This window comes from Cervus elaphus, chromosome 8 (genome assembly GCF_910594005.1).
Source record: "Cervus elaphus chromosome 8, mCerEla1.1, whole genome shotgun sequence".
Lineage (NCBI taxonomy): Eukaryota > Metazoa > Chordata > Mammalia > Artiodactyla > Cervidae > Cervus > Cervus elaphus.
Window position 1 is genome coordinate 16,559,310 of NC_057822.1, and position 16,494 is coordinate 16,575,803.

The following is a 16,494-nucleotide window of genomic DNA, read 5'->3' on the forward strand; positions in this document are numbered from 1 at the left end:
GGTGGTTGCTTTTCATATTTTTTCCCCATTATTTTTCAAATAATTTATAAAATAGTTTAACTCCTTCACCGATATTAAAGTCATGCCTGCTCATCCCAGGAATCAGATTCAGCTCTTTGGGTTTAGGCATTTCATGGTGGGGAGAATAGTATTTGATCCATTTATTTACAATCCAGCTGAAAAACAAACAAGAAGTCCTTGTCCATCTGAAGATCTTAATATATTTATTTGAAAACCAAGTTGTGTGAAAGAGAACACTAGTCATATACCATCTCTTCAATCAAAGACTTGCAGACAAGGTCAGCACAGAGGCAATGATACATGCAGTGAAGAGCAGGTCTCAGCGTAAATTTCCTCACAGGCCTTTCCAGTATGAGCCTGGGCAATCTCCTTTAGGTGAGCAGTAAGACCCTGGGGTGGGGGGAGAGAGAGACGCTAGGGTTACTCTTAATTTTAAAAACATTAAAAACAACAACCCCCCCCCCCACAAGACACTAGATGTTGAAGTTTAAAACTAGCCCCTAGGGACTTTCCTGGCAGTCCAATGGTTAAGACTTCACACTTCCACCACAGGGGGCACAAGTTTGACCCCTGGTCTGGGAACTAGGATAGGGCATGTGGCCTGGTGCAGCCAAGACATAACAAAAGAAAACAAAACAAAACGGGCCCCTAATCCTGCTGATACAGTCCTAATATGCCAGTTTGTACTAAGACAGACCATAGCTTTCAAATTCTTATTGGACTGAATGTTTTGCCCTTTTAAAACCTAACAAGAACCCAATCTCCAACTGAAAATTTCTGCGCCATCTGGTAGTTCATGGCCCGGAAAGACTTAATTGGGAGGTTTTCAGTAAGGGATTGTGAAAGGCTGCCAGGGGCTAATGTGAGCTCAGTTCTGCACACAGACCGAGAGCTCAGGGTGTTAATACTGCTGTGTGTGGCTGGGTAAAGCTTAGGAAACCATCAAGAGCTAAAAGGTACTTTTCAAAAGCAGGAAGGGAAGTTATAAATCTGCAAACTGTCTCGTGGAGGTCTGACTATATGTTGCTACTAAGAGCAGGGTTTCTGCCTTAATTATTTATCTTAGAAAGTTTTAATTAATTGTTACTTATGGAGCTAGATCTGCAATCTGACATTTAAAATGTATTTTTTCATTGTCATAACGATACTATTCTTATCTTCTTTGAAGAGTAAAATTCACGTTTGTTTTACAACCTATTTGTATTACGGTGGGATTAGAGAACCTTGATTATACAGTTTGTGTGTGCTTAGTTGCTCAGTCGTGTCCGACTCTTTGTGACCCCATGGACTGTAGCCCACCAGGCTCCTCTGCCCATAGGGATTCTCAGGGCAAGAACACTGGAGTGGGTTGCCATGCCCGCCTCCAGGGGATCTTCCCAACCCAGGGACTGAACCTAGTGGTCTTCTGCACTGCAGGTGGATTTTTTATCATCTGAGCCACCAGGGAATGGCATCTTCAAATATGTAACACCCATTTGAAAAAAAAGAGGAGTAGAATGACAATTTTGTGAAATTGCAATCTTTTGCACCTAAAAATCCCCTTCAACATGGTTAGGAAACTGGTATAATAATTATCCTTTTCAACTTGACAAAGCTTTGTTTACAGTCTAACTGACCACAAGTACCTATAAGCACTATTGTCTTATACATATTAGATGTTCAATAGCCTCACTGAATAAATGAATGGTAAGGCTTTTACAGCCAGAAGTATTACCAAAGGAAAGAGAAGAATCATGAGGAATTCAGACCTGTGCTACTCAAAGTGTGATCTACAGAACAGCGCCAGTCCACAAACTATAACTGATCCCCAAGAAGGAGCTTACATCAGAATGGAAATCAACTCCATTACTGAGCAGTCAGTCAGTTCAGCTGATTTTTGAGGGGTTAGGGGATAGCAAGGCTTTCTGATGAGCGAAGCACTGAGTTACATTCTGGAGCAAGCCCCTTCCTCAGGGGCCTATGAAAACAGTTTGCAGTCCAGCCACTTTGAACAGGACTGGCAGAACACTAGACTAGGGGAGAGAATCAACAAAAAAAGAAAAAGGAATTGGTGGTTACATATTCAGGAAGAGGTCAAATAAAGAGAAGTTTTAATGTCATTTACATAAATAGGGGAAAGGGGGGAAAGGGAAAGTGAAACCACATCCTTGTAAAAACATTTGTGAAGAATCAACAGAGACTTCTCGCAGCACACAATTTTGCTCCACACGTACCTCTGGTCCTTAATCATCAATATACTCAAATGGTTCTGGGGGTTCTGGCTCTTGTTCTTCCTCTTCAATTTTTGGGCCATGAGCTGCCACGGGTTCCACCAGCTCTTCAATGTCTTCACTGGTATCCTTCAGAATGATGATGCCTCCAATGGACAACTATTGAACAGAGCAAGGAATGAAGATCCTCAAGCTCCACTTATATTTCCAGAATGCTCCACAATCTTGATTGCATACTTGTTAAATGGTACCCCAAGAGAACGAGAATGATTAGGAAGTAGAAAACTGGAACTATACTCTCCTAGATGACAGTCAGGAAACTTGGCATTTGTCCCTGTGTGATGCTACACCAGTAACTTAACTGTTCAACTGTAAGAAGGGGCTATTAATATCTTCCTCATCTACTCCTTCAGGTTAGTCTGAGGACTGAACGTGGACAGCACTGCCAAAGTACATAACAAAGGATTAAGATAACTGTCAGCTATAGGAGTATCTGCAAATTTAACCCAGTGGCTCTGGGGGGTGGAACACGTGGTGTTGTTCTGTTTGGACGATGCATCCCGATTTAAGAAGCATTACCTAGTACTGTACTGGCCTTAGCTGGACTGCAGGGAAAATGTTTACTATCCAACGAGGCAGTCTAATGCCGTGCTACTCCACATGTGGTCCTGGGCCAGTAGCATCATTATCACATCAGAGCTTGTTAGAAATGCAGAAAACCTAGTCCTACTTTAGAATTCTGAATCTGTGTTTTAACAAGATCCTCAGGTGATTTTTATGCATGCTAAAGTTTAAGACACACAATCTAATAGATCTTTTTATCATTTGTGTGAAAAGCATTATTTTGGACACAAAAGACAATTTATAAATGAAAAGAGTATTTTTCTCCAGAAACTTTAGAATGACAGAATATAAATATCACAAATATCTGAGTGTTTTTCACTTTAATCGACAAATCGTTGTGATGCAACACAGTGAAAAACTAGATGGGAAATAAAAGGGAAGTAGAATGTAGAAGCAATTCTATTAAGCCCTCTCCCAAACATATTAGTGAAAGGTAAATTCAAGCGCCAAACTGTTCGCCCATCTCTGGTGTACCAATCTTATTCTATTTGCTTGCCTGTGTCAAAGGAAATGGAAAGCTGCTCTCTGTAATTAAATCAGTCAACAGTGGAGGGCACATCTGGAAAAAACACATTTCTACCAAAGCATATTACTGGGAAGGAAAAGAAGCCCAGGCACATTAGTCAAATGATTCACATATGTATAAGCATCTCTGCGGTTCAACCTAATCTAATTTTTACCCATCAGAACCCTGCTCTGCCACGCTATAAAACTGTTGTGCCTGCGTGAATTTCTAAACTGTTTCCCCTGTCTCAATACACACATATCCATACATATTAATCTATAACCCTTTCCCTTAGAAAGTTTGCTTTTCTTGAAAAAAAGCCATTTTATGAATGGTCCCTGACTTTACTACCAATATTCACCCAAGAACAGAGTTACTTGGCCACTATCTTAATACTCCATGGTCTAAAAGTGTGTACGAACCTCTAAAGGACCAAGGGAGATTCAACAAAGAACTTCCTGCATTTTGGAAATATACGGCTCTAGGTTGTAACAGTACTATTTCGTGCTTAACTGGAATGCTCCAGCCCAAATCCTGTAGTATAACCAATATACAGGAAGAGCTTTTTATACCTACATGGTTTAGATTTATTAATGCCTTATACATTAGAGAGTTCACACACTCTCTAAGCAGACAATAAGATATACGACAGTCTGTTTTCTGAGAAGGCTAGTGACAACTGAAGACAGAAGCAATGGGACATTTCCTGCTTCCAAAAGCTCCACACTCTGTAAGGTGTCTTTTAAGATGGACAGGAAACAGTAGGAATGCAACACATTTTCAAGACTAAATGCAATGTCTGAGGAAGGACCTGATGACCCTGCCAGCAGGGTACTAGAGGAGATGAGTCAGGGGGTACTCCTTTCTTCACCACAAACATACAGAGGCAGTCTTTTTTCCAAAACTGAGATATAATTCACAGAACATAAATTAACTCTTTTAAAGTATACAATTCAGTGTTTGTTTTTTTTTAAGTATATTCACAAAGTCATGCAACCACCTCCACTATCTAATTCAAGAGCACATTCTGATGAATGTTCAATCTAAAAGAAATTCTGCATCTATCAGCAGTCATTCTTCATTTTTCCCTACTTCCAGCCCTTGCAACCATTAAAACAACTTCTGTTTCTATGGATTCGTCTGTTTTGGACATCTTGAATAAACAGAATCATACAACATGTGGTCTTTTGTGTCTGGTTTTTGTCACTTAGGATAATGTTTTTAGGTTCAAACATGGTGTAGTATATATCACTATGTCATTTCTTTTGGCTGAATAAAATTCCATTGTGCATATCATTTTTATTTATTCATCTACCACTTGATGGACATCTGAGTTGTTTATACCTTTTGGCTATTATGTGTAAAGCTGATATAAACATCAGTGTACAAGTGTTTGGGTGGACATGGTTTTCATTCTATTGGGCATATACCAAGGAGTGGAATTACTGGGTCATATGACACACTGGCATTTAATTTTTCAAGGAACTGTCAAATTGGTTTCCATAGAGGCTGCAACAACACTTGACACTCCTACACCAGTGCCATCTGAGGGTTCCAATTTCCCCACATCCTTGCTAACTTTAATCTAAAATTTACTGTCTTTTTGATTATAGGTATACTAGTAGGTATGATGAAGCATCTCCTTGTGGTTTTGATTTACATTTCCCTTACGATGAATGATGTTGAGATTCTTCATGTGCTTTTGGCCATTTGTAAATCTTCTTTAGAGAAAAGCCTATTCAACTCCTTTGCTCATTAAAAAAAAGTTATGTTTTGTGACTTTTCTAGAAAGTATTTTTGTTGCATGTGACCACTGAAATCTCTCAGTTATCTGACCAGACAGCTAATAATTAGTGAAGGAGTTCCTTAAATACGTGGAAGAATTAGTCTCCCAGTCTTTGCTGAGGGGCTATGTGTACGATTGGGGACCTACCTTCAACAGCCAGCTAGGCACAGACATAGGAAATATATTTTGGCTCATAAGTGAACAACTGTTACAGCTTTGTCTGACTTCAGCAAAGGTTTAACAATCATTTAAGTTCCAGCTGAGGCAAATCAGCCTCTTCATATGGTGTCATGACACTGAGCATATACTTTGTTGTCTCTAGTTCTTCATAACTGTCAAGATCACTGGGTGTCTTATGTTTGCTTCAACTGCTCACTGGCTGTGTACTAATACAGCTGTGCTGGCAAGAGCAGTTTCGAAAGCATGCTGTTAGAATGTATTTTCTAGAAACATGTCACTTAGGTGAGCTGGGTCGCAGATTAAACAGTGACTAATATAATATGTCCACTGGTGAGTGAGTGAAAGTCGCTCAGTTGTGTCCGACTCTTTGCGACCCCACGGACTGTAGCCCACTAGGCTCTCCTTTGTCCATGGGATTTTCCAGGCAAGAATATTGGAGTGGGTTGCCATTCCCTTCTCCACTGGCGGTTCTACCAATTCATTCATTCAGCACTACAGGCCAAGTAGTATTGGGTCCCAGTAATGCAAGGTTAATAGGAGGTGGGAGAAGACCTTCAAACTATTCTATCCTTCCTGGCCTGACTGCCGGCTACCCACAGATGTCTGATGACTTGTCACCATCACCAAGTAATAGCTACTGACTGAGGATTTACCATTTACAGATATTGTTTTAGGCATTTCACACATAACAACCTATTTAATCTTAACAATATTCCTGAGTGGTAGGTAGTATCACCATTCCAATTATTAGATGAGGAAACAAACATGAAGCAATTAAATGAGCTGTCTCAGTCACATAGCTAAGACATGGCAGAGCTGCAATATAAACTCAGTTCCACCCAATTCCAGCTCTTCCATTAAATACAGCTATCTTCCATCCTCTGCCCTTGTCTCCTGATAATCTAGCTGGGTAAGACCCTGACTCACAATTGTGAGTAAGAGTTGTCACCACCAGCAGGGACCACCTTCAAGCTGATGAGAATGGGTTTACTTTTCCAGAAGGATCTAGAACTCTTATCTATGACATTTCAGATTGGTCCAGGATTTGAATGTACTAAGTGTGTCTACTAATGGTTCTCCAGTTTGCAAGATACAAGAACCCAGAAAAGAAAGACATTACCATGCTCAAATTTCTGATCAGCATTTGTTCCTAACATGAAACTTTCTGCCCTAGAATAAATTAAGTGGCATGAAGATCCTTTTCTAATTGTAAAACAGAACACTCATGTGCTTGTGTATTTACTGTATACACTTGTATATTACGTTGTTCAATCACATTCTCGTGAGGTAGGGATGATAATTCTTATTTTCTAGCAGTGAAAACTGATGGAGAGAGGATTAGTTCTTGGCTTAAGGTCACGCAGGCTGAAAGTGGTAGAATCAGGATTTAAACTCAGGATGTCCAGCTCCAGAGTCCATGGTCCTAATCACTATGCTGTGTTAGTAACTCTATGATGTAAACCTTTGGTAGATGAATGGTTACACAAAAGTCAAGAATCCAAATCTGTATGAATGGAAGGGAATGTTTGCTTTTGTTAAGAGATTTATACTAGAGAGCTGTCTCCAACACTTGGGCAATTTATCCTTCTCTATAATGATTCCATTGCCTTATAGATTAATATTCTACTGGTATATAACTAAGGGCCATTAGTAACTTACTGGTTTGAAAGGCTGGTATCTACAGGTCTCCAGCATGCTTAGGACCTTAAGCTGGGCAGGCATAACTCGGGCTGGGTTGTCCAATAACTGGAAGTTTGGCTCAGGTTCTTTTTTCTTCTCTTTTTCTTCCTTTTTCTCTGCCTCATCCTACGGGGGGAGAAAATACATATAGTCCCATAAAGGTTCACTTCTGTTCTATAGCACTGTTTAATAAATTTACTGAGCAACTATTAGGTGCAAAAGGTAGTTAGGATTAGATATAATGGAAGTAGAACCAAAATGATACCAGACTCAGAAGAGAGAGATGGTAACTGCTTGGGGGTGAGAGTGATATTTAACTTAACTGAAAAGGGTAAAAAGGTTTTTACATTAGTAGAGATATTTAAATAAATGATGTTGCCTTTGCCTGAAAGGGCTTTTCTTTCTCCTACCATCACCGCACTGTCTGATGAAAATCCTACTCTGCCCTTCAAAACCCATTTTAGTTGTCATTCCTTCCAAGAACTCATTCTTGATTTGTACCCTACTAGTATTCCCATGAATGAGTTTAATTTCTCAAGTCTCCTTCAATTAAAATTTTATGAGTTTCCATACTTGGAACAGGATAATTATTTAAAGGAAGTCAAGAGCAAGGTATTAAGAATGTTCAACTAAGGAAGAATCTGGACCATGACAGAGACAGCTACATCAACCCATATCACCAGAAAGTTATACCCACCACTTCCATTTTCTCCTCTTCCTTTTTTTCCTTTTCTTTTTCCTTCTTTTTAGCCTTAGCAGTTATAGATAACACAGCAGTGGAAACCTAGAGGAGTGAACAGAGTAAACTGTTATAATACTTACACGGGCTTCCCTGGTGCTTCAGAGGGTCAAGAATCTGCCTGTAATGCAGAAGACCCAGGTTCAATCCCTGGGTCAGGAAGATCCCATGGAGAAGGGAATGACAACCCATTCCAGTATTCCTGCCTGGAGAATGCCATGGATAGAAGAGCCTGGCAGGTTACAGTCGACAGGGTCACAACAACTGAGCAATTAACAACTTTTACTTACACACAGATGTACAAGCCCAGTGAGAGTTCCATTCTACAATGCTATTGTTTTCTGGTAGTAAAGAATTGAAAAGAACAAAACAATCTGGGAATATAAGGATAACTTACTGTTACAGTCATCAGGTAAATCTTTAGTTGCTAGAGGCTTGTGTCCAATATCGCTCTAAATTTTTTTTTTAATCTGTAGTATACCTTGGATGTTAATTTGCTACAATAAGTTTCTGAGACAGAGATATGGGTGCCACATCCTTTTTTACTTTATAGGGAAAGCATTGGAAAACAAAAATTTTCTCCAAACCTGGTTGTAAAGCTCTCTTGCTGGACTAGATGCCCTACAATGGTAACCCACAGTGGGTAAGTGGTTAACCTGGAATTATCATCCTTGATGGGTCTCACTGAAACCAGAGGTGAAACAGGGACCTTGAAAGGCTAGGTAGTAATTGTGTAAAGCTGCCTTTGTTTTAGACTCAAAGGTGGGGGAGGGGGCGCACTCTGAAACACAGCTGATGAATAAGATACATAGCTGATGAACAAGATGCTATTATCAAAGGACACTATCACCCACTACCTGGAAATTTTGTCAATTATGTAATTATCCCTACTTAACCATAACATTTACAGCAAACAATCAACTGGCTAATACAGAATATTCTCTTAAGAGAAAAAGTTATTTTCCTAAACCTGAAGTGTCATAAAGGATAATTTTACTGAGAAAACTACAGGGACAAGCACAGCTCTCAATTTTACCACAGTTTAACTTAACACACTTCAATGAGTATCTTTATACTCATTGGGAGGAGTATAAATTGGTTATATCCATTTTGAAAGGAAATTCAGTTAATACTTACAAAAATTAACAATGTGCATTACTTTTGATCAAGCAATTCCATATCTAAGATCCTAACTTACGGATACACTTCTACAAGTGCACAATACCCATGTATAAAAACTCTATCCCAGTCTCATCTGTAACAGTGACAAATCAGAAATAACCTTAAATGTCTATCAGACAAGGAACTGGTAAAACAATATACATACAAAGGGATTGCTCTGCAGCTTTGGAAAAAACGAGATCAACACACATTAAAAGAACCACTAAAATGAAAACAGTAAGATGCAGAAAAGTATGTAGAAAACACGATTTGCGGTATAAAAAGTATTGATGTGTGCAGAAAAAACATTTGGAGGATTCACAAATTGTGACTCCTGAAACATGGGACCTGGATGACCAGGAGAGAAAAGGGCTTTCACTCCATACTCTTGTATAATGCTGTATTTGACCATAAGAAGTATTACTTTAAAAATACCTACTTTAAAACATAACCGTATTTAAAAGAAACCCAAGCAAAACACTAAGCAGCTCCTATATAGCTACAAATGGTGCTCAAAGTAACAAAGAACCAACCTTTTCCTTTTCTTTTTCTTTTGGTACTTCCAGAGGGGCAGGATACGCAAATGTTGATGGTTTACAGTTTGATTTATATTGAACTTTCGGCATCTGAAGAAATAAGAGAATTCCGCCCCTTTATTAAAATAATCAAAATCAAGGTTTAAGGATTCTATACTCTAAATAAGCATACAGATGCAAAGGGATGTCAGAAGTTTCAATTCACATTAAATCACACAGCTATACAATTATGTTACCACACTTCCCTTAGAGGCATCTGTCTTCTTTTCTCTTTCCAATTATTTTTATTAGTTGGAGGCTAATTACAGGCATCTGTCTTCTTTCACTGAGTTAGTTTTGAGGTGCTCTACAGAACTACTATGGTTCCCTATACTTTCTTGAAGCTCTGTGCCTTTGAAGAGGCATCCCTTTCATTTTTCATTTTACCATGCACCCTGCTTCAGAGGGTTAAGTCCCAGTCATGGTGTGAGCATCAGATCAACTGTTACCTTTTTTGCAGTGTCATCTGATTATCTAATCTGCACACTTAACTTCCATGTCCCTTCCTTACACTACAGAGTCTAGCATGAGCCTAATGGAAAAGTTGGCTTTGCATTACTTGGTGACCAGGTTTAAAGTTCTGTAGTCTGAATTTTTCTCTATTTACCCAATTTGCATTGATAGGGAATGGTAATAAGCACCACTTACTAGGACAAGCAACGTTGTCTTTCCCATCCCACTTTCATTGTAAGGAATGGACACAGAGATCACAACACTATGTGCCAGAGGAAGAAGTCCCTAAAGATTACACTGTATGTTTAACCACAATGTTAGAGACTGGGAAACCAAAAGATTCTTGCTCTAAGAGAGCAAACTGCTCAATATACATATGAGTAGTTAGTACTGAAACACTTACAGAACAACTGAGTGGCTGTACAGCTATACTGGGAAGAAAATCAACCAGTGAGACACTCAATCTTTACCCGTCATTTTTTTACCTAAACTTTTTCCACCCTAAAAACTTAGAGAATATTTTAACAACAGTGACGACCAAATGTAAGAGTTATTTAAAGGTCAGAAAGCCTCTGAGAGGATGGAAGACCACTAAAGTGAATCACTGGGCCAAAGCACTGAGAAAGACACAAGTGAAACTACGACCCCCCACTCCCCCTCAAAATAGTGTGATGACAGGGAATGCATCACCTTAAGTCTCTGACTTCTGTGACTAGTTTCATTCTGTCACTGCCCCTGGCTCCTCACCTCCGTGGTCCTGTTTTGTCACTACCAAAGGGACATCCACCTATCTTGTTTTCCCTTTAGTAACAATCTTTTCCTCCAGCAAACACTCTAGCATCACATAACAGTGGAACATATTCCTGTCTCTACCCTTCCTTTCTTAGTAAGATTTAGTTAAGTCTCCCTTGCCTAGACTGTTGCAACAGCATTGTAACAAATTTTCACTGATACCAGAATGATGTTTCTAAACTGCAAATCTCACCATGTCATTTATCTGCATGAAATCCTACAACAGCTCTCACAGACCTTCAATATTAAGTAAAATTCATCAATGATTATAAAGCCTTTTCATGTTTTTATATTTTGCCCCCTCACCATTTCTTAACTGATTTATCCAAGGTTACACTGTTAGTAAAGAGACTTAATTCTCAAAACTTCCACTAACACACTCCTCTCAGTCAGATGACTCAGTCTGAGGGGAAATATTTTATTAATAAAATGCCAACTAATTTTCATGAAAGATGCCAACTAATTTTCATGAAAATCCTCATGAAAGATGCCAACTAATTTTCATGAAAATCCTCATGAGTGGGTGGTGAACAGGATATAGTAAAGATATACTTACTGTAAAACTGAGCTCTTGCAAACATACCTTTAAGTCTTTGTTCAGGCCAATGACACAGGTAGGGGTATAAGCCAATGACAGGAAGTGCGAAAGAGGAAACCAGAACCAGAACTGGGTAAAGACAAGGACGCCAACCACAGAAGGCATATGGGTGTGCCCAGTTCTGGACTGCAAGGAGATCGTGACATTATGTCCACCTGCAGAAAAGGAGAGAAATCACCAACATGAATCTAGCAGAGCAAACTAAAATTTCTAAGTACTCACTAGAAAAGAATTTGGTGATTAATTTGAGAGTATAGTTCATAAAATCTAATATGAAGTCACTGGAATTAGCCAGTGATCTATCAAGGGTCTCCAAAAGGAAATGCTGGACTCAGGGTAATCGAGAACTTCTTTACACACACACACACACACACACACACACGGCATTTTTAAGGGTAATCGAGAACTTCTTTACACACACACACACACACACACACACACACACACGGCATTTTTAAAAAAACTAAGCCTGAAGGACATCAGAACTTGTATGCTAAATTAAATATTAATCTATATTGTACACTGGCTTTTAATGTACAAAAAGTAAAATTTGAGTACATATCATATTTGTAAACAACAGCATAAGACAAGAGATAGATGCTATTTGCTTATTTTTGTCTTTCTAAAGCTTTAGTATTGCCTGAATGCAGGTAGCACCAAGATTAACTAGGATTGTGATCTTACACAAATCATTTTACCTCTGAAAGTTTTTTTGCCCCACTGGCAAAATGAGAGTTTGAACTTGAACATCTGCACTACAGCACTATCGTAAACGAAAGAAAAATGTTAATATCCAATCCTTGATTTGATTGAAAAAATTTTTGAGGGAGCATAATATATAAAACAAATCAGAGCTAATTCTGTTAAATAAGAAGAGATTTTGGGCTTGAACCTGACTTATTAATCTACCAGTTGCCATGTCTCCTAGACTATCCCGTGAGGGAGTACAGAGAAATACAGTTTGAAAGCTAGTAAAAAAGAACTAAGGTCCAAGTGTCAGTTAGCTACATCTTTACAGGCCCTCATAAGGCTGAGATTCCAGGATGCTCTGGAGGTAGGAACTGGTCAGGTAAACAGATGAGAAGGCAGTACGACTGAAGCAAACTGACAAGTTCACATCATATTTAAAGAGGACACGTCACTCGGGGTGTAGGTCCATGGTCATCAAGTAATTTTGTTTTTAAAAGTACACTTGAATCTGGATTTCTGACAAACATTTGCAGATTTTGCTAGGCAGGCAAAAACATGTGTTTAAGGCAGATACGGCCCACGGACTACTGTGTTGCTGCCTCTGGTCTATAGTAACAGTGTTAGTGTTGAACCCCAGAACTCTGGGATGCGAATTTTGTACTTCATATAATATAGCCTATGAAAACAGGGCTTGTTTGTGCCTAGTCAACATCCTAATCTGAATTCCAATTGTGGATCTCCATTGCTTGATTACACTTCATCTCAGTATCTCACAGATGCCTTCACGTTTTGCTTGGAATCAGGAAGTGAGTACAAACTTTACTAAACCAAAAAGCATTTTAATTTTTTGTAAGAATCAGGGTTCTACTGTTCAACCAAATAACCTAGATTTTTTCAGTACTCCTCTATAGATATTTCATTTACGATTTTACCTAGAAAAAGTCAGGTATACTTTAAGTGTATTTTTCCAACAGGAATGAGTTCTGCTTTTACTGTTGACTTATTTTCCTCCCCATTCTGACCCCACATTCACAGAATGCTTACTATGGATTGGGAATTCTGAACAAAATGCTGAAAAAGATTCCAAGCAGCTACAATCTAGTGAAGATGGATAATTTGATAATTAAAATAAGGCATAAAAGTATTATGACAGACATAAAGCTAGGCCCACCTAACCCATGGCAGAGGCTGAAGAAGGTAGAAGGGAAGGAAAGGTTTCCTAGAGAATGCGATATTTGACCTAAGTTTTGAAGCTGAATTTCCTTTTATTTCAATGAAATCTATCTTCTTCAGACTTAGAAACTAAACCTGCCTTTTGTTCTAACAGTGTGAGATTAATATAAAACAAGGGAAAGTTTATTTTATGGATAGTATTTGCACAGTTTTATAAACTTCAACTATAAACTTTCTTAACCTCCAGCTTTTCTCCATGAAGAGACTAAATCATTGAGTTGAGTTCTCATAAACTTCAATTTCACTCATTTCTTTGAAGTTTCCCTCTCCAGATTTTCTCTACTACCATTAACTTCTGAGACAAATCATAGTACTAAAATTTTTTCTAAAGCAAAGTGAAAAAGGGTAAGGAAATAATTTTATGTTCCTAATAGTGAACATGGCAGTATAGAACTTTTAATAACACTGAAAAGAGAAATGAAAAGAAGCACCAAAACTTGATTGGTTCATCACAGATCAAATAGACATAAAAAATGTGGCGGAAGGAGAGAGGGGTTCAAAGAGGAAGGAAGGGAAAACACAGAGAGGACTTCTAGTAGAGATGGCAGAATAAAGCTAAAATAAAGAATTATTCTCTCCCCAATGCCTTAACAAATGACTCTGATTTAGTAAAAACCAGTGAATGAATGAGTAAAGGGTTGAAGTCTAAAATCATAAAATTAAAAAAGCAGCAGCTAACAGGAAATATAAAAGGTTATGGAGTGGTAAAATGTTACTTCTAAATCCTATTTAAAAACCAATTACCAAAAATAGTCCATCTGAAAAGGCTACATACTATATGATCCCAACTGTATAACATTCTGGAAAAGGAAACACTAAAGCTAAGAGATAGCAAAAAAGATTAGTGGCTGCCAGGGGACTGGAGATAGGAGGGAGGGAGAGACGGATGAAAAGGTAGAGCACAGAAGATTTTTAAGGCAGTAAAACTATTCTGTGTAATACTGTAACGGTGGATACATATCATTATGCATCTATCAAAACCCACAGAGTGAACCTGAATGTATACTAGGGACTGACAAAATACAGTCAGTTAAGTGTCAAGTCTTAGTATAGACACCCTGGAAAAAGAAGCAGCATAAAAGAAATGGTGGTAAGCAATGAATTCATTTAAATATGAATCTAAGACTAAACTGAGAACTATTATTTCACAAGAGAATGTATTTGTTATGAGCCATGACAGTGAATCACAAGCTGGAATCAAGATAGCTGGAAGAAATATCAACAGCCTCAGATATGCAGATGATGCCACTGCATCATGGCAGAAAGTGAAGAACTAAAGAGCCTTTTGATGAAGGAAAAAGATGGCTTAAAACTCAATATTCAAAAAAACTAAGATCATGGCATCAGATCCTATCACTTCATGGCATATAGATGTGGAAAATGTCAAAAGAGTGTCAGATTTCATTTTCTTGGGTTCCAAAATCAATGCGGATGGTGACTGCAACCACAAAATTAAAAGACACTTGCTCCTTGGAAGAATAGCTATGACAAACTTAGTGTATTAAAAAGCAGAGACAGCACTTTGTTATCAAAGGTCCATATAGTCAAAGCAATGGTTTTTTCAGTAGTTATGTATGGATGTGAGAGGTGGACCATAAAGAAGGCTGTGAAGAGTGTGAAGTGAAAGTCACTCAGTCGTGTCCAATTCTTTGAAACCAAATGGATTGTAGCCTGCCAGGCTTCTCCGTCCATGGAATCCTCTAGGCAAGAATACTGGAGTGGGTAGGCGTTCCCTTCTCGAGGGGATCTTCCCAATCCAAGGATCAAACCCAGATCTTCCGCATTGCAGGCAGATTCTTTACCGTCTGAGCCACCAGGGAAGCCCAAGAATACTGGAATGGGTAGCCTATCCCTTCTCCAGGGGATCTTCCCGACGCCAGGGTCTCCTGCACTGTAGGTGGATTCTTTTTTTTTTTGTAGGTGGATTCTTTAACAGCCAAGATACCAGGGAAGCCCAAAGAAGGTTGGATGCTGATGAATTGATGCTTTTGAAAATTCTGGAGAGTCCCTTAGACAGCAAGGTGATCAAACCAGCCAATCCTAAAGGAAATCAACCTTGAATATTCAATGTAAGGACTAATGCTGAAGTTGAAACCCCAGTACTTTGGCTACCTGATGCAAAGAGCTGACTCACTGGAGAAGACCCTGATGTTGGGAAAGATGAGGGCAAGAGAAGGGGATGACAGAGGATGGATGGTTGGATGGCATTACTGACTCAATGGATATGAGTTTGAGCAAACTCTGGAAGACAGTGAAGGACAGGGAAGCCTGTTGTGCTGCAGTTCATGGGGTCATAAAGAGTTGGACATGACTTAGCGACTGAACAACAACAATGACAATGTTTAAGTATAACATAAAAACCTTGAAAGGTGGCAAAGAGGAATTTAGAAAGATGGTAAGGATAACCCTATATGCAAGACAGAAAAAGAGACACAGATGTATAGAATAGACCTTTGGACTCTATGGGAGAAGGCGAAGGTGGGATGATCTGAGAGAATAGCATTGAAACATATATATTATCAAGTGTGAAACAGATCGCCAGTCCAGGTTGGTTGCATGAGACAAGTGCTCAGCGCTGGTGCAATGGGAAGACCCAGAGGGATGGGATGGGGAGGGAGGTGGGAGGGGGGTTCAGGATGGGGGACACATGTAAATCCAAGGCTGGTTCGTGTCAATGTATGGCAAAAACCACTACAATATTGTAAAGTAATTAGCCTCCAACTAATAAAAATAAATGAAAAAAAAAAGGGGGGGAGCAAATACAAGGGTAATGGTTCATTAGGGTCCTCCTAGAATTTTGCCTACCATAGGGCTCAATGAGTATTTATAAAATCAAATGACATATGTTCCAAAAAAAAAAAAAAGAGAAAGGTGGCAAAGAATGAGAAGGAAGAAACTATGGCATGTCAATGTCTGTAATGTTTATAACCACAGAAGAAAGAGAATCAATACCATCAAGAACTGAAATGGTTTACTTCATCTGAACTATCCATAGAATATTTTCCTTATTTATATACAGCTGCAATGACCTATTTTTAAATTGAAAAGAGAAAAATATAAACCGTACCTTAAACACTAAAAATTTAAGCAGAAAACTCTCAACTTCTTGGAAAATTAAAACAAAACAAATGCCACTAGAGAAATGGATTAAAAGAGAAGAGTATTTGCCTTAGAAACTTAGACAACTGCACTAACATTACAAAAAAAAAGAGAGAGAAAAAAGCAAATAAGAGTCAAACCAAAACAA

At 38.7% G+C, this 16,494-nt stretch overlaps 1 protein-coding gene across 1 annotated transcript in view; it reads right to left on the reverse strand.

Moving 5' to 3' along the window:
• Positions 1 to 207: 207 nt before the first annotated feature.
• PSMD1 (proteasome 26S subunit, non-ATPase 1) overlaps positions 208 to 16,494 on the reverse strand; it is an 86,506-nt gene continuing 70,219 nt past the window's right edge. Inside the window, exons 20-25 of the mRNA XM_043909706.1 lie at positions 11,310 to 11,479; positions 9,440 to 9,532; positions 7,704 to 7,790; positions 6,986 to 7,132; positions 2,235 to 2,390; positions 208 to 411 (exon numbers count right to left, since the gene is read on the reverse strand). Coding sequence (XP_043765641.1) covers positions 2,244 to 2,390; positions 6,986 to 7,132; positions 7,704 to 7,790; positions 9,440 to 9,532; positions 11,310 to 11,479 — 644 coding nt within the window. The 3' untranslated portion in view covers positions 208 to 411; positions 2,235 to 2,243. The remainder of the gene's footprint in view (positions 412 to 2,234; positions 2,391 to 6,985; positions 7,133 to 7,703; positions 7,791 to 9,439; positions 9,533 to 11,309; positions 11,480 to 16,494) is intronic.